General features: G+C 43.1%; 1 protein-coding gene and 1 non-coding gene across 6 annotated transcripts in view; one reads left to right on the forward strand and one right to left on the reverse strand.

The window, feature by feature from the left end:
* Dgkd (diacylglycerol kinase delta) overlaps positions 1-23,553 on the forward strand; it is a 93,264-nt gene that overhangs the window by 16,649 nt on the left and 53,062 nt on the right. For 3 of the 5 annotated variants that reach the window (XM_020178799.2, XM_074072030.1, XM_074072031.1), the window contains exons 2-3: positions 7,160-7,270; positions 8,693-8,773. In XM_020178799.2, coding sequence (XP_020034388.2) covers positions 7,160-7,270; positions 8,693-8,773 — 192 coding nt within the window. Of the gene's footprint in view, positions 1-6,368; positions 7,040-7,159; positions 7,271-8,692; positions 8,774-15,969; positions 23,265-23,553 lie in introns of those variants that run through there. The other 2 variants (XM_074072032.1, XM_074072033.1) reach the window with 2 other exon arrangements.
* On the reverse strand, positions 13,795-13,901 carry LOC141422790 (U6 spliceosomal RNA). The gene has a single exon (XR_012447514.1). It is a non-coding gene; the product is annotated as a U6 spliceosomal RNA (small nuclear RNA).

Consider the following 23,553-nt stretch of genomic DNA (forward strand, 5'->3'; position numbering starts at 1 on the left):
CCTGTCCTGGACAAACCCCAGGCCCCACTAATTCTTCCTCTGAGGCCAGGGTGGGCTTGTCATTTGGTACTAGTTTCTCAGACCTGGTGCTTGTTGGACTCTCCAGGCCAGCTGTGAACACTGTGGCTCCTGTGGGTCTCTTGGCCATCAATATGACTTCACTGGTGCAGTGATGGGGCTCGGGGTCCGTGTTCCTCAGAGCCTGTCAGGTAATTCCAGTGGCAGACTGAGAGGGGAACCATTAGTTGGTTGACAGAACCCTGACTACAGGTTGGAGGGAGGATGAGGAGAGCCCTGAACACTGGTCCTCCAGTGTGCTCTTGTCAAAACTGCACATTCCCAGCATTCTGTAGCATGGTGGGGAGAGCCTAACCTCCATTTTAACAAGTGCACCAGGGTTCTGGTTTAAGGGGTCTGGGTCACATTTTGATTTTGTTTTTCTTGGACAGTGTTGTATCTATGTTCAAGGCAAAAATGAGGAGAAAGGGGGGACTCACTTGTGTTCCGTGATGCCAGTAAAGCAACTCTCATACCTCTCCTCCCAACAGGACTTGTGCTCAGGTTTCTTTGACCAGATCTGAGGAGGTGGTGGTCTGCACTGTGATGAAAGTGCCACTACAGGCCTCACTGCCCCCTCAGCATTAAGGGCCTGTTGTCAGTGGAGGAGGGAGTGTGCATAGCTGTGGGTGTCTGCATACTGTAGAGTAGTTCTTAGGATTTGGGCAGTACATCTGGGGCCACTTTCTGGCTTCTCCTCTGTCCCCCTGTCAGTGGGAGCTTGAACGTAGAGGGTTGGGGACATGTTCACTTTTAATCATGGTGGCACTGGGGGGAGGAAAACTAGGGTATTGGCAAAGGGGAAAATTGGTTCTCTTGATTGGTAAGAGAAGAATGGCCATCCTCTCCCCATGAGTTGCTATTTTGAAAGTCTTCAGAAAAAAAAATCCTCTCTGTCCAATTGGCAGTGCAGATGTATAGTCTGGCTCTGTGGAGTTGAGGGGAAATTTCCAGCACAGCAGCTGCCCAGGCATGCCTCAGTTTACCCTCTCCTGCTATGGAGACACAGTTTCCCTGTGGCTCTGATGTGCACTTCCTTAGTTCCTCATAGGATGTGATGAGATCAGTTAGCAGGTAGATGGTAGAGATAGTAGGTAGTTTTAAAGGAGGATGGGTTTGTGGGTAGAATTTGAAATAGATGAAGAAATTTACCTTTGTCTACTTGATCTAAATCAGAGTTGTCAGTTTTTTTTGAGATAGTTTCTCAATGTAACCTTGAACTCATAATCCTTCTGTCTCAGTCTCCAAAGTGCACCATGCAGTAGATTTTTATGCTGAAGCTGCTTCTTCTTCTTTTTTTTATTGTTGTGCTGGGTGGGGGGGGGGTCTGAGGCTTCTTTTTGTCAACAAATATTTTTAGCTTGGCTCTTTAGGGCTAGTTTAAATCATAGGTCTGCCATTTAGTAACTGTTTGGCCTTGAGTGTGTTACTTAATTCTGCCCCTCAAATTTCCTAATCTATAAAATGAGGGTATTCCTTATCTGAAATACATAGGACCAGAGAGCTTCAGGTTTCAGACTTTTTCAGATTTTAAAGAACTTGCACAGACCTTCCTGGTTGAGCATCCACTAATCTGGAAATAGGACATCTGACATACTCCAAAACCCAAAGCTTCTTGGGGACCGTGTCATCATGTAAAAAATTTGAGATTTCCAATTTAGAATTTTAGATTTTTGTTTTTTAGATTAGTGATGTTCACGCTGAACCTATTTCCAAAATTGGTGTGAGGGTTACAAGATGAACTCCTGTGTGAGGTAGATATGGCATATAGTAAGTAAGCATTTGAAGTAACCTGTAGGTCTTTTGTGTTGTATGTGCTTTATATCTTGTTTCTTGTCCATTCTCTTACTAGTTGGTTACTATGTAGCTGTTTTTTGTTTGTTTCTGTCTTTTACCAGGTAAATGTAGACATTCTTTCACCCACATGCTTGAGATACTGTTAGTCTGATTGAACTTCAGCCTTTTAAACATTAGCATCATTTTCCCTTTACTGCTTTACACAGAGCAATAACAGGCTGCAAGTTGTGAAGCACACATGTGGCTGACCTGAGGGAGAGCTCCATTGTGCTGGCGGTGTGTTCTTCCTAACATCCCCCAGAGCACCTTTCATGTGCAGTCAGTATTCTACTTACTCTGCAGGTGAATGCTCATTTGTGCTTTTTTGTTGATGTTCTTTTTGGTGGTTCCCTTTTGTTTTTTTTGTCACTTGCTGGGAATATCATGGGAGCTCCTCATGGATTCTGGCCCCTAGTAGTGGCTGTTGACATTCATGCACACATTTGCCCTCTCCCCTCCCCACCCTTCTCTTCTCCTCTTTTCTTTTCTTCCCTGCCTTCTCCCTCACTCCCCCTTTCTTTTGTGCTGGGGGTTGAACTCAGGGCCTTGTGCAAGTGTGGTACCACTGAGCCCATCCCCAGTTCACTTTTCTTTCTTTTTGAGGTTTCTTTGATGAGAAGTTCTCATTTGCAGAATAGTTGTTTATACCCAGTCTTATGTTTAGTATTTTAACATCACATTTGAGAGACCTTTCCCAATTTCAAGTCATAAAAAGGTGCTCCTATATTTTCTGCTGAAAGTTTATTTATTTATTTATTGCAAAGTAGTAGAGTGAGAGTGAGAGAGAGTGAAAGCAGAAAAGTATACTCCCCTATGAAGGGAGGCATAGGCTCTGAGCAGGGTGACTTAAGAGGAGCACCTAGAGCTCGAGAGCCTCTGCTCAGAGTTTTTAAAATTTGCCTTTTGTATCACATCCAGAATCCTCTTGGAACGAACTTACTTTTGAGTCTTGTGTGAGGGAAGGAGAAAATCGCGCTTCTCCTTTAGACAGTGTTGTCTCAACCCCATTTATTGAATATCTCCCCCGCCCTGTCTGCAGTACGTCATCTCCTCCACTGGCACTAAGCTTTCCAGTCTGCAAAGGCCCATTTCTGGGTTCTTGTGGTATGCCACAAGGAATAGTTGGACATGTGCAGATATTCAGCTATTGGACTATGGAGTGAGTGGGAATCATTCTAAGTGTTCCAGCGTGGGAATCACTTGAATGATGCAGTGCAGTTCTCTGTAGCTGATCAGAGTACATCTACTAATATGATTTATACTGATAATACATCATGACAAAAAGAATAGTGAGTTAAAGTATACTATGTATACTATGATTCCCTTTTATAAAAAGTTAAGAAACATGTAAGTTAAAAAATCTACCATCTTTGCTTCCTATTTTGCCTTGTGTTGCATTCGGTGTGCTATGTGGCTTTGTTCTGTCTGGTCACTAGGCACACTGGGTGACCTCCACCCAGCCCTCACTATGACCAACCTTTACTTATGACCTTGCTGCTGCACTTGACATCACTGACCATCTTCTCTACGAGGTCTCTCTTTCAGTTCTCCAGTTTCCTCCCCTCCTTCTTTCTGCTCCATGTAGGAGTTCCTGTTTCCTTAGGCCTCCTTGAATCTCACACCTTCTCACCTTGTCAGACATCTCTTCAGAAACCCTTCTTTCCTGAAGACTTGTGAACTGGCTGTTGGCTCTGCCCCTAACTTCCCTAGCTGTCCTCAAGCTGTAGACTCAGCACATCCAAAATGAAACCCACATCGTTCTTCCCATTGAGCTGGACACTGTGGAGTCCTTGGGATTTCTGTCCAGATTCCTCATCTTTTTAAAGTAGACTTCTGAAGTTCAGCTTCCTGATAGGGACCCCTGTGACCGTCATGATAATGGTCAGGCAATGATCTGGTACCATCTTGCTTTTCCACCCCCTACTGGGCTGTCTGCAGCCAAGGAGCAACTTGGAGGTTCAGCACCCAGCCCCTCTGCTCTGGCCTGTTCAGATGCTTGCACATCTCCTAAGATCTGCTGTGTGCAGCCTTTCCTTGGAAGGCCATTACCCACATCTCCTGTACCCTGTGTCCACAAGCACCCCCTTTTATACTTGTCTGTTCTTTGAGCTGCTCTTTGCTGCTGGCTATGTGTTTGAGGAAGAGAGGCAAGCAAGGGGAGAGCCTCATGCTGAGTCAGGGCCCTCACTGGTCCCTTTTAGAGGACACCTGGCAGGCTTTGACCAGTGATCCAAAGGACTTTCTTTGTCCACTGGTTTGAAGCCCTCTTCAGGGGCATTTCCAGAGCTGTCTTTTTAAGTAGAGACCCCTGAAGACTTCTGCTCTCCCTGTAGAGGTACCATGTGGTCTTGGGCCTGTGGACTGGGTGTGTGTCTGTCCTTTGAGTAGATGACTGTGGCTCCCAGGCTCATGATTAGCTCAGGCTCTTTACAGTGTTGGTTTCCTCACTCTGGTTCCACCCCAGGTCCTGCCTCAGGACTAAACTCTACATACAGTTGGAAACGTTGGAGTGTTAACTTTTCTACTTGCTGCTCTTTATCTGATGGGCGGCCAAGTGTTTTCTTGGTGTCCGTGTGAGTTACGGATTTGTCTCTGATCACTAGTGAGGTACCCTTGTGGCTTGATTCATAGTTGGCCCTTCTGTGGGCACAGAATTGAGGGAAGGTGTGGGGCCTGGACCCTGACTCCTGCCCTCTCTGCTTTCAGGAGGGCTGCCAGCCCAGCAGCATTTCCTGTGGGGCCTCTCATAGACCGCCCAATGCAAAACACAGCACATGGTTTTGGGGTGTTATTTTCTTGACCACTTTTAGTTCATTGCTTTTGACTGAGTACTGAAAAATATTCTGCAGCATATCTATAGTATTCAGGAGCAGTGAATCAGGAGAAGAAATGCAGTTTCTGAAAAACCTTCAGAGAAGTATTGGTCTTTATCTTTTCCCCAGCTTCTTCCGCTGAAACCCACCAGTCTTTTTCTGTGCACGCTTGTTCTATAAATAGAACAGTAGGTCTCCTTGGGCAGCCTGAGATCTCAGGCTCTCATCCGCTTTCTGAAAGATGTGTGTATGGGGGTATGTGTGTTGGAGTAGATTGTATTTTAATTTTGTTTTTTCTTTTATGAGTAGCGGTAGATGCAAGAAAAAATACTCTAGCATCTGCCCTTTGAAGATAATTTATAAACTTTTCTGGTTTTGGCTTGTTGGTTTTGTTGTCTTTTTTTTAACCTTAAAATTTGCATATAGGAAAGAAATGGAAGCAATTTCTTCCCCTATAGAGGTAAGGAAAATAAGTGTGTGTGTGCGGGAATGAGGGGGGCTGGTGGTGAGTAGGCGTCTGCACAGAGTGAGTCCTTTTTGGTCTACAGAGTGGATCTCTTTGTATGTTCCAGGCATCCATGGACTGATGTTGTGTACAGATGTATTGACATGAGTGTCACCCATGTGTACTTGGATCTGGAAAGGATGCTGAGAGCAAACCTGGTTCCCAGTCCTTTCATGCTGCAAGCTGGCTTGTGTCCTAGCTTCTAGGTCCTTGTTCTGTTTCAGCGTCAGGCCCCGCATGGTAGTGACTGAAGCCTGATGTGTGTTTCCTGGGATTGTGGGATAATGTTGGATTCTTTTTTTCTTTCTTCTGGGCACTCTTTGATTCCCTAGTAAAAAGGGTGGGTTGCCTCTTCAGAAGTAGGAGGTAAAGGTGGAAGTCACACACGAGAAAATAGATTTGCCAGTTTTTCCCCTGGGCCAATATCAGGGACTTGGAGAGGGTGGCTGATGGCAGCACCAGTTGGAGCAGACTGTATGCTAGTGGGCTTATGGCAGTGAGTGGGGAGCCTCTGGAGTGGTGAGTGCTGGCATGTGCAGCCTACCCTGCCCAGGAGAGGCATGGGGATGACACCCCAGGACAGGAGGAGGAGAGGAGACCCTCTTCTTAGGTACTGTGCTCTGGCCCTGTGCTGCTGGGCCTGGCCCTTTATGTCTGGTGGATAGGGTTGGGACTTGCTTCAGGATTCTTCTCTGTCGCTCTCTCTCCACTGTGATGAGCAGGTTGGTGGAGGTCCAGGCAGGCCAGCGTGCTGCTCTTATACCCTGGCACATTTGGGTGACCTGAGGTTTCTGTGTGTGGTTCACCTAGTTTTATCTTAGGAAGTTTTAAGTAGGCCTGGATGCCTAAGTAATTTATTTATATACTGCTTTTAAAAGTTACTTAAAGTGCAATCATAATATGCAATTGCAGAGGCTCCTTGTGGAATGGATATTTGCTACGTGTAATGTACAGGAAAGTACCAAATACTGAACTCCAAGTCCTTGTTTTCCTGCATGTTGTTTATTTTTTAAAAAAATTATTTATTTTTTTTGCAATGCTAGGGTTGAAACCCAGGGCTAGGCAAGTGCTCTGCCACTGAGCCACACCCTCAGCCCATTTATTAGTTTTGATTGCATTAGTAGCTCTGAGTGGTTCAGAATGTCTTGTGTCTGAGTAGTTCCTCGAGCAGTTGGCTTCCAAGTGGCTGTTCAGGGCTCAGTGACCATTAGGAGTCTGGCTTGTGAGGAGACTCTTGCGAGGAGAGAGGACAGCTCCAGAGAAGCTGTGCCCCTCTGTTCTTGCTCTGACCAAGCCAGGGCGAATTCTGGGTTCTTGGGAGAGAAGGAAGCTTCTCCCCACACATGGCACATCGTGAGCTCATCAGCATCATGGAATGGGACAAGCCTTGGGGCCTTTGGCTGTGGCACTGTTCTCTCTGTAGGTGCAGAAGTCTGCATTGGTCTGTGAGTGGTGCAGAGGGCCAAATGGAACCCTGGCCTGGAGCCGTGCTGAACCCAGAGCAACGGATGTAGACACTTTTGGCAACAGGATCCTGAGAAATGGCAGGAGGCCAGAGAACACAGAGACAGGGCCAAGAATAGCTGAAAAATACCAAATGCTGCAGTTGGAGAATGTGCTGTGCCTCATTTGTTTCCCCAGCTGCTGCTCTCTGCGGTCCTGTGAGCCTCAGTTTCCCCTTTGCTAATCTGCACACTCCGGGCCTCTGACACCCCATCCCGTACAGGCACTCTGATGCTCCTTGGAGAATTGCTGTGCCCCCTGCTACAGCGGCAGTGCTTAGCCTGAGATAGGTTAAGGTCTGTCAGAGTATGAGAACTATTTTCTGGTAGGTTGCTTGGCCCCTCAGAGGTATGATTGCTCATGGCCATGACAGGGTGTGTTTCAGCTGGATAGGTGAAGGGGCACTTCAGAAACACAAGTTCATAATATGTTTCTGTACTTTCAGACCATCATCAAAGAGGGTATGCTGACCAAACAGAACAATTCATTCCAGCGATCAAAGAGGAGGTACTTCAAGCTTCGAGGGAGAACTCTGTACTACGCCAAAACTGCAAAGGTGAGGCATAGTGAGAGGAGCACCCAGGTACCACTGTTAGGGCACTGAGTGCTCATGGGCAGAGAGCTTCAATTTGCAGACCAGTTATTTCAAGCCAGTTTTGTAATACTCTAGGGTGTCAGGTTTTATTTGTCTCAAAGCATGTTTTATTGCTTATAAAAATTATTTTTGTTCACTTTCCTTTTCTGTAAAAATGGAAAAATGGTCACAGAACTAACCACATTGCAGTTGGATATCTTTCTTTCAGCAAGATGGGGGATGTCTACCATGGACTAAAAGTTGTCTTGAAGTCATTGGGCTTCTTTTCAACCTTCAGCTGTCTTTCTGGGTGCCTGCTGCAGGAAAGACTTAAAGCTGGACTCCCTCTCCAGATGGAAGGAGAGCCAGTGAGCATCACTGATCCTGCCTTGGCTCAGTGAATGTGGTGTCAGACGTGTTAAACATTTATTGGCGGGGACTCTCAACACCTGTGTTTTTGTCTCAGCATTAGTGGCAGTACTGCTATTTTGGCATTAAAATGGAATCATTTTGAGATGCATCCTTAGAGAGTTAGTATGCTAAAATCTGAAACAGAACAAAGCAATTTGTTTAGAAAGGGTTCTGACCACAGTCCTCATTAAAAAAAAAAAAAAAAAAAAAAAAAAAACCAACCCTGAAGTTATTTCAGTCTTGTTGGAGGGGGGAAGGGTAGGTTACTTAAAAGGTCAAACCTGTTCTTTTAGTTATTAGCGTTTCTTCCATCTTAGAATAGAGGCAACAGTAAGGTAAAGGGTGGGGAGAGGAGGGTGGTAGGAGCTATACTGGGGGAGAGAGGAGAGGAAAATGGGCAGGGGGTCCTCATCTCCAGGGCTGATTCCTAGCCCTTCTTGGAGCCTGGCTAGATTCCTTCTGCTCAGCTCTCTGGTTTTTCTTACAGCCGGATCCCTTCTATTAGAGCTTGTCTATTTTTCCCTAGAATAATTTATTTTAGCTGGAACCTCCCCCTCTAAATGTGCTGACTGGAGAAACTAAAGCCAGAAGAATGGAGGATTCTGTCTGGACCCAGGGTGCTTTCTCTCAGGGGGAACATTGAATGAGGGCATACTTAAATTTAAAAGCGAAACACTGGTATTAATGGTAGAATTTGGTACAAAGAATAAATACAGAAATATCAGCACTTTTTGTTTTGTTTTTGATTCCAATGCAATTACTAATGAACTCCATGGATTAAAACAAAATCATGCAATACCCCCGTGAGATCCATGTTCTGCATGAGAAGCAGTTAAGATGAAGGCACTAATTCGACATTGACTTATTGATCAGATGCCACAGTTTCAAGGACCCTGTGTTTGTGGGGATGGATGGGGAGAATGGTGGACAGCACTGGCCAGTTTGTGATGTTCTTGTCTTGGTGTGCCTGAGTTTGTGTTTGTCTTTCTCCAGTCGATCATATTTGATGAGGTGGACCTGACAGATGCCAGTGTGGCTGAATCCAGCACCAAAAACGTCAACAACAGTTTCACGGTGAGACTCTAATTCATGCTTCTGATTGTTCACCACATTTGCTTTCCTTTTTGATTCAAATAACGGATATTTTCATCTTGTTCTTTCTGATTGGAACAGTTCCTGGTAATATTTGAATCTAATGCTGGAAATAAAGCTGTAGTTTCTCAGTTCTTGGAGAACAACTGAGAATTTGGTAATATAAGCACAAAACAAGAAAGCCCAAGTGAAAAATTTTAATATATTATGGCTTATATATAAACAGTTTTATACAGTTCTTTAAAGTTTTTTTGTGATAGTGTAGAAAATTTGGAAAATACAGGGAGGTATTATAAAGCAATTGAGAAGCTGCCATAATTCAGCCACTGTAACATATAGTATTAGTATTTTGGTATATTTCTTTTTGTTTATTACATTGAATTTTTTTCCCTTCCTAATTTTTAAAAGCCCTATAGTACTTTCAGGAAAATTTCCAAGGGCATAGTCATTCTTACCTCTCAGAGGCAGCCAGCTGCTCACTGCAGAGAGTTTGTCTTTTTTTCATACTGAGTTTTAAATTCAGGACCTTATACTTGCTAGGCAGGTTCTCTATCTTGAGCCACACCTCCAGCTCAAGAGTGTTTGACTTTATTTCTGTATATCTGTGTCTTTACCTACATACACTTAGAAATCATACTGGTGGTTTTTTTTTTTTTTTTTTTTTTTGGTGGAACTGGGGTTTGAACTCGGGGCTTTGCACTTACCACACTCCCTGTCCATTTTGCTCTGGTAATTTTGGAGATGGAATCTTGAGAACTGTGTTCTTGGGCTGGCTTTGAAACACTATCCTTTCTTTCTCAGGCTCCTGAGTAGCTAGGATTACAGGCATGAGCCACTGGCGCCCAGGTGAAACCATACTGATTTCTTTTCACCTGTTTTTTCCCTCTTGACAATATTTGATAGACATTTCCTCATGCTGGGTGGTCGAAATATGCATAATACTGTGTAATGGCTATACAGCATTTTCTTGTATGATTTTTATAATGTTGGCTTCATAGGCTGACTTTAGAATTTATCTGTATAATTTCAGCATTAGCATCTTTAAAATATGTATTTTTTATTTTTAAACTATCTCATAGACAGAAAGCATTTGCTCCCTAATTTTAAGAATTATTCTTTTATAGTTCAGTATATCTGGTGGTTAATTTTCCTCATGTTTGGGATCTGAAGATTTTAGGTAGGTATTAGTTTGAGGTCCTTTTAGGTTTTGCTTTATCTGGATTAATTGTTGATGTTACTGATAAAAATGACATTTCCCTCTATTTAAACCTGTACTTATCTTGTTGATGTAACTGCTCTTGATTTTACTTTGTGGCTTATTTATTAGTCAGGCTTTCCTGATGATTTCTCTTATTTTGTTCCCTGTTTTACTAGGAGTATTTGTACTTTTTCTCCATGGATTTTATTTTTTTACCTACTGGCTGGGGAGAGACATTTTGCTTATTTATTTGTTTGTTTAGACAGGGTCTCCCTGTGTAGCCTAGGCTGGCCTTGAACCTACCTTGTCACAGGCTGGCCTCAAACTCATGCTTTTCTTACCTCCTGAGGGCTGGGATTGCAGGCTGCTACCATGCCTGGGTTGTATTTTCTAATAGTAAATCATTCCTGATAATGTTAAATTTTTCTCTGCAATTTTGTGTTTCGAAAATTCTCATCAGTACATATGCTTTTATTATGTTGGGGTGTGTGTGTGTGTGTGTGTGTGTGTGTGTGTGTGTGTGTGTGTTTTGATGGGACTGGGGTATGAACTCATGGACTTGGGTTTACAAACCAGGAGCTCTACTGCTTGAGCCATGCCTCCAGTCCATTTTGGCCTGGTTACTTTGGAGATGGGGTCTTGCAAACTATTTTCCAAGACTGCCCTGGAATTTTGGCAGCCTCCCAAGTATCAAGGATTATAGGTGTGAACCACCGGTGCCTGGTTGTTTTTGTTGTGTTTTGATTTCAGAATTAAACTAGCTTCATAAAATTCAGTAACTTTCCATGAGTTTATGTATTATGAAACATTTTGTATAGCTTTGAGATTGGCTGTTTCTTGAAAGTATGGGAGAACTTATTTCAAGTACCCTGTCATGAAGATTTCTCAGGGAGGTAAGACTGTGACTGGTCACTTTCCTGATGGTTTATTCCTTGGTTTTTAATTATTCTTGCCTTATTACTTTTTCAAAAACATTATTAGCATATGAGAGTTGTACAGGGGGATATATTGTGATATTTATATATGTCCTTACAGTATATCCTAGTTAGATTTATCCCCTCTACCTTTCTCCCTCTTCTCCCTTCCCCCTCCTTAGAACAATTTCAACAGGTTTCATTCTTCTATTTTCATATATGATTATAAAGTACATCCACCATATTCACTCTTATTCGCCCTTTCCTTATGCCCACATACGTCCCAGCATTTTTACTTCGTGAGTCCATTTCTGTAATTTACATTCTTTCTAATTCCACACCTTCAGAGTTGAGTGGCATGTGCTCTAGTGGTTTTAAACATCTATATCTTTGGTCAGATTCCTTTTTCATTACTGATTTTGTTAAGCTTGTTTTTTTTTTGCCAAATTTCTTAAAACCTAGCATTTAAAAATTTTCAGAGCACCAGTTCTTTTTTTTTTTTTAATTTTTATTTTTTTATTATTCATATGTGCGTACAATGCTTGGGTCATTTCTCCCCTCTGCCCCCACCCCCTCCCTTACCACCCACCCCATCCCCTCCCTCTCCCCCCAACCCCCTCGCTACCCGGCAGAAACTATTTTGCCCTTATCTCTAATTTTGTTGAAGAGAGAGTATAAGCAATAATAGGAAGGAACAAGGGTTTTTGCTAGTTGAGATAAGGATAGCTATACAGGGAGTTGACTCACATTGATTTCGTGTGCATGTGTGTTACCTTCTAGGTTAATTTTTCTTGATCTAACCTTTTCTCTAGTTCCTGGTCCCCTTCTCCTATTGGCTTCAATTGCTTTTAAGGTATCTGCTTTAGTTTCTCTGCGTTGAGGGCAACAAATGCTAGCTAATTTTTTAGGTGTCTTACCTATCCTCACCCCTCCCTTGTATGCTCTTGCTTTTATCATGTGCTCAAAGTCCAATCCCCTTGTTGTGTTTGCCCTTGATGTAATGTCCGCATATGAGGGAGAACATACGATTTTTGGTCTTTTGGGCCAGGCTAACCTCACTCAGAATGATGTTCTCCAATTCCATCCATTTACCAGTGAATGATAACATTTCGAGAGAACCAGTTCTTAGATAATTGATGATTTTCACTTTTTTCTTCCCTTCCTACCCTTCCCTCCCCTCCCCTCCCCTCCCGTCCTCTTTCTCCTTCTCTTGAGACAGGGTCTTGCTCTGTGCTTCAATTCATTATGTAGCCCAGATTGGCCTCAAATTTGCGACCTCATGCGTCAGCCTCAATGCTCGGATTGCAGGTGGGCATCACTGTGCCCACCTTTCTCTGTTTTCTAGTTCAGTTTCTGCATTTATGTGTTATTTTTCTGCTTTGCATAACTTTTTTTTTTTTAGCAATTTGTGAGTTGGCTTATTTTTACTTTTTATCATTTGTACACATATATAAATGAAAGCACAAGGGACTTTGAATTTAACTGAGTATCTTTCTGCTCACATTCCAAAGGTTGTTTTTTTACTCAATAGAAAAAATGTTACTTAAGCCAAATTACTTTACTCATCATTGAAGTAATTGAAGAAAAATTTGAAGTATATTAATATAAATAGGAAATTTAAACCAGCCCTATTGTTAATGTCCAAAGATACCCAGCAGTATGCTTTGGTTTATCTGATTCCCATCAACTACGTTTTATCTTTGGAAATGTTGTTAATGTTGTAATCATGTAAGTTTATGTCTGTTCACCCATCTTTTACCATTGACATTTCAGTTTTCCTTACAAAATATTATTGTGAGTCTCACTTGTACCAGATCTTTTTATGCATTTCTGATAATTTCCATAGTACAAAGTTTAGAATGGAATTGAAAAAACTTTTGAAAAACCAGTGAAGATCTGATACATGCTACAACTTGGATGAGCCTTGAAAGTGTTAATGCTAAGTGAAAAAAGCCAGACACAAAAAAGTCACGTATGTTATGATTTCATGTATGTGAAATGTCCACAATAAATCTATAGGCAGATCTATAAGTTCAGAAACATTAGCAGTTGCCAGGGCTGTGGGGCTAATTGGTTTGGGATATTTTTTGGGGGGTGACGAAATATCCTAAAATTAGAAATATCCTAAACTTTTTGAATATGCTAAGACCACTGAATTACACATTTAAAAAGGTAGATTTTTGTGTAAATTATATTTTAGTTAAAATTGTGGAACAAATAGCATGGTGCTATACTTGTGATACTCCAGGGTTACATCGTGAGTTTTGTGTACCAGTTGGAAAGCACCTCAATTTGCATGTTGTCCCTATGGACAAGTGTTTCCTGATGGGGTTGCAGGGCCAGCCCCTACTGGAAGTCTCTGCTGCTGGACCTCCATTCATCTGGAATAGTCTGGGATGATGGCAGCCCTCCACCCAGGCAGAGGCACTGACTCCTGCCCATCATTTTTTTATTTTGAGGGGCACTGAGGGCCTTCTGTTTATTTTATTATTATTGTTAAATGTTTGTTTAGTTTTTAGTGACTTTATTAGCATATCATAATTGTATAGGGGGATACATTGTGGTATTTATGTATGTGTTTACAATATATCTTAGTTGGATTTACCTCCTCCATAGTTCTCCCTCTTCCTACCTCCTCCCTTCTTAGAACAATTTCAACAGGTTTCATTCTTCTGTTTTCATTTATGGATACAAAATGCATCTACCATATTCACCTCACTCCCCCTTTCCTTGTGTCCATCCCTGTCCCATTGGTACCCACCCTTGAAAAAGATGCCTTTCTGCCCTTCATTTTTAAAAATTAAGTGTATATTGATAGTCCAGGGGGGTTTCTTCTTGGTTCCATTTATTTAGATGTTAGTGCTCTGAAAACTGTCTTTTTTTTTTTTTTTTTAAATATGGAACACTTCACGAATTTGCGTGTCATCCTTGAGCAGGGGTCATGCTAATCTTCTCTGTATTGTTCCAATTTTAGTATATGTGCTGCAGAAGTGAGCACTGAAAACTGTCTTTTTATCTGAGGATGGGCTGGAAGGAGCAGAGAAAGATAAAAACTGAGGTTCCCCAGAATCATCGTGGGATAGAGGCTCATTCCATGGGCATTCAGATGGCATGTGGAATATGGGGCAGACAGGAATGTTCGAGGTCACCTTTCTGTTGTCTACTTGCCCCATATGGAGGAGTTTTGCCTCCATAAAGAGCCAGTGAGTTCTGGGTCTTGGGGCTGTTGGCAATACAAGGATTTTCTTTGTTTAAAATTCATGCTTTTACAACCACTCTGGAAAAAAATTTGGAGGGTACTTAAAAAGGTAAACCTTGATCTACCATTTGATCCAGCAGTGCCACTCTTGGGGATATACCCAAAAGACTGTGACACAGGTTACACCAGAGGGACCTGCACACCCATGTTTATTGCAGCACTATTCACAATAGCCAAGTTATGGAAACAGCCAAGATGCCCCACTACTGACGAATGGTTTAAGAAAATGTGGTATCTATACACAATGGAATTTTATGCAGCCATGAAGAAGAACGAAATGTCATCATTCGCTGATAAATGGGTGGAATTGGAGCACATCATTCTGAGTGAGGTTAGCCTGGCCCAAAAGACCAAATATCGTATGTTCTCCCTCATATGTGGACATTAGATCAAGGTCAAACACAACAAGGGGATTGGACTTTGAGCACATGATAAAAGCGAGAGCACACAAGGGAGGGGTGAGGATAGGTAAGACACCTAAAAAACTAGCTAGCATTTGTTGCCCTCAACGCAGAGAAACTAAAGCAGATACCTTAAAAGCAACTGAGGCCAATAGGAAAAGGGGACCAGGAACTAGAGAAAAGGTTAGATCAAAAAGAATTAACCTAGAAGGTAACACACACGCACAGGAAATTAATGTGAGTCAACTCCCTGTATAGCTATCCTTATCTTAACCAGCAAAAACACTTCTTCCTTCCTATTATTGCTTATATTCTCTCTTCAACAAAATTAGAGATAAGGGCAAAATAGTTTCTGCTGGGTATTGAGGGGGTGGGGGGGAGAGGGAGGGGGTGGAGTGGGTGGTAAGGGAGGGGGTCAGGGCAGGGGGAGAAATGACCCAAGCGTTGTATGCACATATGAATAATAAAACAATAAAAAAATAATAAATTAAATTCATGCTTTATGGGTGGAGGTGTGGCTTAAGTGGTAGTTCACTTGACTAGAAAGCACAAGGCCCTGAGTGCTTGTCCCACCACTCCAGTCCCACCAACTCCCCCCTCCCAACAAGAAACCCCATCATGCTTTATGATCTTTTCCATTTCTAATCCCCTGTGGGCCAAACGCAAAACCTATCACTTAACCAGTCCTGTGAATGCAGGAACCTGTGCTTGGGCCTGCCTTCAGCTGGTCTTATCCTGCACACACAGGCAGAATGGATGGATGTGTTTGCTCTGCATATCCCATCTAGCTTCCCCACTATTCCAGTAGTATTTTCCAGATTCCACAACTTCTTCTCAAATTGTGTGCCTGGTACAAATAACTAGTTAGTGAAAACTGTGTAGTCATCAATCACCCAACAAATGAGAACCTTTTGTAACTGATTGACATCAATAAATTAGCTCAGTATTAGAAAAGGACCCCTCCCACCCTACCCAGCAGGGTGTTCACTAAGTCTCATTATTCTGGGATATAGTAGCTTGTATATTAGGCCTTTTCACTGTCTCATAAATTCTTACATTCTTTTTAAGAGTATATTTTTCTGTTCTTTTCATGTTTTAGTGTGTGTGTGACTGGGGATTGAACTCAGGGCCTCACGTGTGCTAGGTAAATCCTTACCTTTCTTCTCCAGCTGGCCAGAGTAGCTGGGATTATAGGCATGAACCACCATGACTGGCCTGGTGTTTCTTATCTGCTTTTAACTCATATATTGAGTTTTAAATTTTGATTATTTTATCTGTCTATTTTAGGATTTTCATCTGAGCTTCTTTGAAGATTTTAAGCTCCATTCCACAAGTCCCCAGTGACAGCTTTTACTTCATTAAATTTATTCAGCATATTTGAAGTCTGTGTCTGAAAACTCGTATCTGGTTCTTTTGCACATCTTTCTATTTTGTGTCACTTTTCTCTTGGCTTCATGTACTTGAATGGCAATGTTTTTTACCATAAAGAAAAATGCTTGGTTTTTAGCTATTGTATTGTAGCAGTACTGGAGTTTGAACTCAGGGTCTAGCATTTCCTAGGCAGATAGGTGCTGTACCATTTCAGCCATGCCTCCAGCTTATCTGTTGTAACTTACAAAGTTTGTTGCCCGAGTCCTCTTATGACTTTATTTTCTGTCTCCTTGATTATATGCTTTGTTTTATTCTTTGGGGACTTTGCTTGGTTATTCATTTGTTGATTTTTAGCAGGTGTTTTTTCAGGGCCTCCCTAAGCAGCATGCTGTGATTTGTGTTTGAGGTCAGAAGTCCAGCAGACATGAAGAGGAGTTCTTATCAAATTTGTATCCTCATGGGGAATAAGGAAGGCAAACCAGATAGTGGACTTGGAAGAGAAACCAGGGTTCTTGTCTTTGAAAGTTCAGGATCTATATTTTCTCTACTACATAGAGACCCTAGACAGCAGGACTAGGGTTATATGTTTTCCTTTTTTCCTCCTCCCACCCTCTTTTCCTCCGTCCCCTCCTTTCCCTCCTCCCTCCCTTTCTTGTCTCTCTCTGGAAGTACAGAACCTTCTTACAAGGAAATAGTGCTCACTGATTATTCAGTGTGTGGATTAAAAGCAATAAATCAAATTAATTTGTTATGTCACTTGGTATCTAGTTGGAAATTTTTCTTCTAGTGTGGCATTCTTACATTTCTTAAATTAAATATTGCACAATTGTTGTGTTTGCCAAATAATAACATCTAAATGAACAGTCACTACAATTGCTGCAGATTTTAGCATACCTAAAGCACACTGGTTGTAGTGTTTGTTGTTAGCCCTCTGGTCATGGCAGCATGTGCAATTGGGTTGAACCTTAAAGAGGAAAGACAAGTTTTTCTGGAATATACCTGAAATGTAAAAATCATTAAAAAGAGTCATGTTCTGCCCATTTTGAAAACACCATAATTTTTCCCCAATGCAGTCTGTGGATCTGGTCCTCGGGTGCCCTGCTCCAGTCAATCCCATTTTTAGGGATTGCCCTACCACAGGTCCTGCTGGTCTGGAGCTCCTGACCAGTTCTCAAAGACAGTATGAAGCTGCTCACATTAAATTTTCCTAGCCCTGCTGTGGTCAGGAAGCTGTTGTCTGCATCTTCTCATTTTTTTTCAGTGACTGGGATTTTAACTTAGGACCTCATGCTTGCTAAGCAGGTCCTCTACCACTTGAGCTACTCTGCCAGTTCTTGCCATCTGTTTCTTTAGAGCAGTAGTCCCCAAGCTTGGCTGAGCACTCTTTAGAAGTTAAAAAAAGTAGTTTCTGGCACCATCCCCAGAGATTCTGAAGCTGATTTACAAATGGATGATTTTTCAAAACTTTCCAGGATTTGGGGGTACAGCCAAATTTGAGACCCTTTTTTAGGGTACATTATTCCACTTGTGATGCTGAACTGGTTGTGAGTCCATAGTGATTTATTTGTGCATTTGGAGCTTGAGTCCAAGGGAGGCCAGGGATTCTCTGCACCTTGGGGCCCCCAGTACCTGGGGCGACTGTGCCTGAGCGTGAGCTAGAAGTAGGTCCTGTTGCTCCTTTCTGTTCAGCATAACACCAGCTGTATGGGATCGTCTCTGCTTGGTGTCCCGATGAAGAGATGCTCATCCCTGGGGACTTTCCTGGGCTGGGGCTTCTGCTGTTTGGGTGGGCAACTCAGATGCACAGGGCCACTCCAGTGCTCTGTGTGTGCACAGAAGCCAGTGTGACAGCTGGAAAACATCTTGTTTGTCCCTGGGGAATGTAGAAATCATTTGATGGCAAGTCAGGCTGGCTACCTTGCTTCTGAAATGAAACAGACTAAATTCTAGAAAAACTTGTTTTCCTTTTCATCAGTCTGATGTTGTGTGGCAGATTCTGTACTGGGTATCTGAAGTGTGTATGGGGTGGAGAAATGTGTCTGCTCTGGGCGACTTCTCACAGCTTCTTAGATGTTAAAGAAACAATTACAGTACCCTGTGATAAGCAAGACAGCAGAAGGCGTGAACATAACAGGAGTGGCAAGAAAGAAGCGGCTCAGTTGCTGGGGCTCAGTTGCTTTTACAGTGACAGGTGCGTGGGAAGAGTCATTGAGGCAGATGAATTCAGGGAGCAAGAGTTCGGGAGCATTTCTTTTTCTTTTGGGTGGTATTTGGGGTTGAATCAGGATCTTGTGCTTGATGGGCAGTTGCTGTATCACTTTAGCCCTGCCTCCAGCCCTTTTTAAAGTATCTTTTGTATAGGGTTTCGCTTTATGCCTGGGCCACCAGGTTGTGATCCTCCTATTTACACCTCCTTTGTAGGTGAGACGACAGGCATGAGCCACAACACCCAGCTTTTATTGGTTGAGATGGTGTCTCTCAAACTTTTTGCCCAGGAACTGCCATCTTCCTGAGTATAGACTTGAGCTTCTGCTGCCCGCTTTGGGAGCATTCTTTCACTTGGGAAACCACAGTATGTACCTTCCAAATACCAGGTCTCCTGTGTAGGCCATTTTATTAGTTTATTTCTAAAAGCATTTAGATTGGAGTAATGCTTTCAAAGGAAATTTAAAACACAGGGAGAAATGTCCCCACATTGCTCAGCAGCTGTTTTCTCTTGCTCCCTCCAGACTTCTTCCTAGGCAAACATTGAACTTACATATGTTACATACATCAGTATGGTGTAATTTTGTGTTGTCTTTATTTGTTATTTCATCATAAACTTTCCTGTGTCATGAGTCTGATGATTGTTGTTATAATGCAGGTGCTTCACTGTTTGATGTGTCACAGTTAACTAGTTAAACTTTATCACCTCACTCTCAGTATTAGGAACTGAGAATGTTTGGCTGTCCAGTTGAAAATATTGCTAGAAAAACATCTGAGATCAGGAAAGGGACACTTGGGGCAGTGAGCATGGCCTCCCCTGCAGTGTGGCTCCCTTGATTGGTCCTTCTGCCCTGGAGAGGGTGCAGCTGGCCCCAAAAGCAGCCTCTTTGCACTCTGGTCCTCTCTGTCTCACCTGCCCCACAGGCTTAGAAGATACAACTTCTTCATGCTGCAGGTGGTACTTGTTTTTAGCTCCATTTATGGGCATGAGTACTACTTTGTCATTATTTTAGATAGATAGTAATTGAAACTTTCATGTGTCCTAACCCCTCAGAATCTCTGGTTAGCATGTCACAAAGCCTTTACTTTAAAAAGAAATTCATGAAGCCAGGCTGTGTTTGATGACAGGAAATGGACAGACCAGGGGACGCTGGATTAGGTGATTGTGCTGGTGGAGGGCAGCACAAAAGCAGAAAGTTGGATGGGACACCTGCTGTGCAAGTGGCATGGCTTGGAGAAGGGAGAGAGGCAGCCTGAGGTGTGGACAGCCAGGGGAGAAGAGTTGCCAACACACTTGTGAGGATGAGGAACTAGTCTGAAGGAACCAGAGGAGTGTGGAAAGAGGGCAAAAAATGAGAAGCAAATAGTTGTTGGTGTCATATAAGAACAGAATGAAGGAGAGGACAGGTCTTATTTTTAACTTCTGGAAAATGTATTGGCCAAATAATTGGGATTGAAAATACCTAATTTTACAGTGTAAATTGAACAAAATTAAATCTGGGATATATCTGTCCAGAGGGCTGCTTCTGTGTTCCATAGACAGTACTAAACACAGAAATGGGTGTTTGTGTTAAATTCATAGTGGTATTGGTAGAAAAATCATACAGTTAGTGTGTATTAGAATTAGGTTTGATTGATTAGGTTTGGCTGCTGTTGTAGTTTCCTGTGGCTTCCTTAACAAATTATCACACAGCTCGAAACACTAGAAATTTATTCTCTTATACTTGTGAAGGCCAGAAATCCAAAGTCAGGGGTTTGGCAGGGCTTCCCCCCTTTTGAGGCTGTAGGAGAGACTGCCTTGCTGCTTCTCCCATGGCTTGTGGTTGCTTCACTTCAGTGTCTGCCTCCGTCTTCATGTGGCCTTCTATCCTGTGTCTTAACTCCTGTGTTATGAGGACACACGTCACACTTAGGGGCCATTCATGTACTCCTCAACCTAATTACATCGTCAGAGACCCTTTTTCTAAATAAGATCTCATTCACAAATTGCTTTTCTGGAATGTGGACATGACTTTTTGGAGGCCGTCATTTGATACATTACAGCTGCTTGTAAGAGTGGTGTGATTGTGGGAGGTTGTCCCTTGTTGGTATGGTGGGTCCATAGGGCCATTCAGGTCTTTCCACAATGTGATGTTCCTGGTCTAGGGTGGCTGTCAGAGCACCAGTCACCACCATGTCTCCTTTTGGGAGAGGGGGGAAGAAGAGACTGTGTTGCCTAGCAAGGGTTTATAGTGTAAGTTCATGGACCTTCCTGCCAAAGGGTTCTGTAATTGTGACTCTGTTTTGCTAAAATGGGCTTCTATTACAATCATAAGTATTTTAATTAATTAATGAACTAATATGAGACAGGGTCTCGCTTTGTAGCCCAGGCTGGTCCTTCTGGCTCCACCTTCTGAGTGCTGGGATTAAAGTAGTTTATTTTCTGTACTTAGAGACATTATGAGAAGGCTTTACTGGTCTGCCAAAAGGATCCCGTGGCACAAAAAGGGTGGCAACTTTTGCATGATGTCCCCAAAATATGGCATGGCCCTTTTGTTGATGTGTTCCTGCTGGAACTTGGTTATAAGGCCACACTGTACAGCTGCTGGAGTAGGGATCTGGCAGCTTGGTACTGGTGTCATTGTGACAATTACTCTGCAGTAACACCCTGCTGTACTTGGAGAGGAAGGAGTTCTTGTATCTGCGCTGAAGGTTTCTTTTTCCCAGGGAATACTATAGTGTATGGTACCAGAAGGTTCATGAGGTATGTTACAAAGAATGTTTTCCTTTTTCTTTTTTTTTGTTGTTTGTTTATTTTGTTTTTTTGTTTTTTGAGACAGAGGCTTACTATGTAGCCCAGGCTGTCCTGAAATTGGCTTTGTGGCCCAGGCTGGCTTTGAACTTATAGTCCTCCTGCCTTTAGCCTCCCTGGTGATAGAATTATAGGTACCCCCTCCCATGCTCAGCTTAAGAAGTCTTGTTATTAGCCCTGTGACTTAGGGCAAGAGATTTCATCTTCCTAGGACTCAGTTTTCTAATCCGTGAATTGGGGGTGATACCAGGATCTGTTTCAGGGTGTTAGGTCAATACAGAAGTACACAGAACATGTTTACTAGTTTTCATTTCCCCTGCCACTCATCCCTGCACCAGGAAAGTAATAGGGTTTAACTTGCTCACACTTGAACACTTACTGTGATTTATAGGAATACCAAATGAAGTCAGCTTTATAGATAGTGCTAAAAAATAGCATCTGTAGCCAAAGAGTGGATATCAGGAAAATTCTTTGTTTTTTGGCAGTACTGGAGTTTTTGAACTCAGGGCGTCATGTTTGTTAGGCAGGTGCTACACCACTTGAGCCACTCCATCAGCCATTATTTTTGTGTTGGGTATTTTTTGAGATAGGATCTCATGAACTGTTTGCCTGAGTTGGCCTCGAACCTTGATCCTCCTCATTTCTGCCTCCTGAGTAACTAGGATTATAGGTGTGAGCTGCCAGTGCCTGGCAGGAAAGTTATTCTTAAGAGTTGTGTTAGTCAGGGTTCTCCAGAAGAACAAAGCCAATAGAGCATGTCTAATTATAAGTTTATAAGAGTATGTATATTATAATTTATTAGAGTGACTTATATCATCTGAGGGGGAATAGTCTCACAGTGGCCATCTGCAGGCTGCAGGGCCAGGGAAGCCAGCAGCTGCTCAGTCTAGGAAGCTGGTTCTCAGTACAGGAGAGACCAGGGATGAAGCTCCAGTTTGAGGCTGGAGGCCTGGAAGCAGTGTGGACAGTCACAGGTACAAACCCCTGTTCAAGGCTGAAGAATCTGGAGTCTGTGGGCAATGGGGACAGCAGCAAAAACAAAACAAAAGTACCTGCTCAGTAAGAGCTGAGTGTGCATACTCATGTAGACTTCTTCCTTCTGCTTCTTATGCCATCCCAGCCTCCAGCCTGTTGGGTGGTATCGCCTACATTCAGGACCGCTCTTCTCCACTCAGTTTGTGGACCTACAGGCTCGTTGTCTCTGGAAACACTCTCAGACACATCCAGAGGGTGCTATACCAATTTCCTAGGTGTGTCTCAATCCAGTAAAGTTGACAACCTAGATTGACCAACCCAAGAGTTATCAGGCTGTAACCCCCAGATCCAGGAAAAATAAAAGTTAAAGGAAACCAAGTATAAAAACATAGAAGATAGCTTATGAGGAAGCCATGTAATGCAATGGAGTGATATTTTCAGTTCTAACTTGTGTCTATTTGACACTTATACTTGTGGGATGAATGGAAGCTCCTTGGTTGGCCTGAATAGGGTGAAACTATGGCCCTGAGTTTCTCAGCAGTTCCCAGAAGTCAGCCTTTGGGGTGGTCAGGTCTGCTCCTTTGTGAGGAACTGTGGCCTTTATCCAGATAACTAAATTTCAACACTGGTTTTCCTTCTCAGCTTGTTTGGATCTCACATATTTCCTGGACAAAACCCACGAGCCAGTCACTTTGGCTTGGAGAAAGGAAAGTCTTTATAACTGGCAGGTTTCCCCTCATGAGAGATTCCCCAGTTCCTGACTGCCGTCCCTGGTCTGAGATGGGCAGAACCACATTTGTGGGTCCCTGGAATCCTCTTGCATGCAAAATGTCTTGGCCTTGCCAGTCAAGAGCCCCTGTCAGACAGCAGCTCTGCCTCCTGACTCCCTGCTATGGGAGGCCTCCCTGCTCTGAGTGCAGGGCTCCAGGGAAACCTGCCCACATGCTCATGTGCCAGCCCTCCATCATGTGTGGCTTTGTCCTGCCAACCGCGGCACACTGGGGAAGCACCACCTGGTACAGTGGTTGGGCACAAGGTTGCCACCCATGACCAGCCCAGGGTAGGACTGAGTTAATGAAATGCTGTGGTGCCCAAGACCTGCCTGGGACAGAAGCAGGAGCTTGGAGAGCGTTCTACGCTTTATAATCCATTCTGTTCATCTCAAGAAGCAGGAAGGAGCCAGCCCTGTGCCAGATTGGTGGCTGTGTGTTTACCAAGTGTGGGGCTTTGTCGAAGGCAGCATCCGTGACTGAGCCACCGTTGTTCTGAAAGCTGGATCCCCTATGTGAGGGCTTCGGGTTGGCTGTCACCATCATTCCAGGCAAACAAGGAGACACTGGCCTCTCCAGCCAGCAGCTGGTGAGCAATGAACTCATTGTGACTGTGGAGTGGGTTAGAGTCTGGGGAGAAGAGGGCTGTTTTCAGATCGTCAGTAGGGCTGGCACTGGCGAAATCTAAGGTGTTTCACCACACTATTATGCGTGCATGTGTATGAAAATTTGTGTGTGTATAACACTTGTTATACTTCTTATCTTTACTTACAAATGATAGAACAAATGGTGGACAGTCAAGTGACTGTCATTTGACTCCAGTACTTTTATGAGGGAAAGAGTTCTCTGAGAAAAGACAGGTAGAAAAGGTATATGGA

Source organism: Castor canadensis, chromosome 4 (assembly GCF_047511655.1).
Source record: "Castor canadensis chromosome 4, mCasCan1.hap1v2, whole genome shotgun sequence".
NCBI lineage: Eukaryota > Metazoa > Chordata > Mammalia > Rodentia > Castoridae > Castor > Castor canadensis.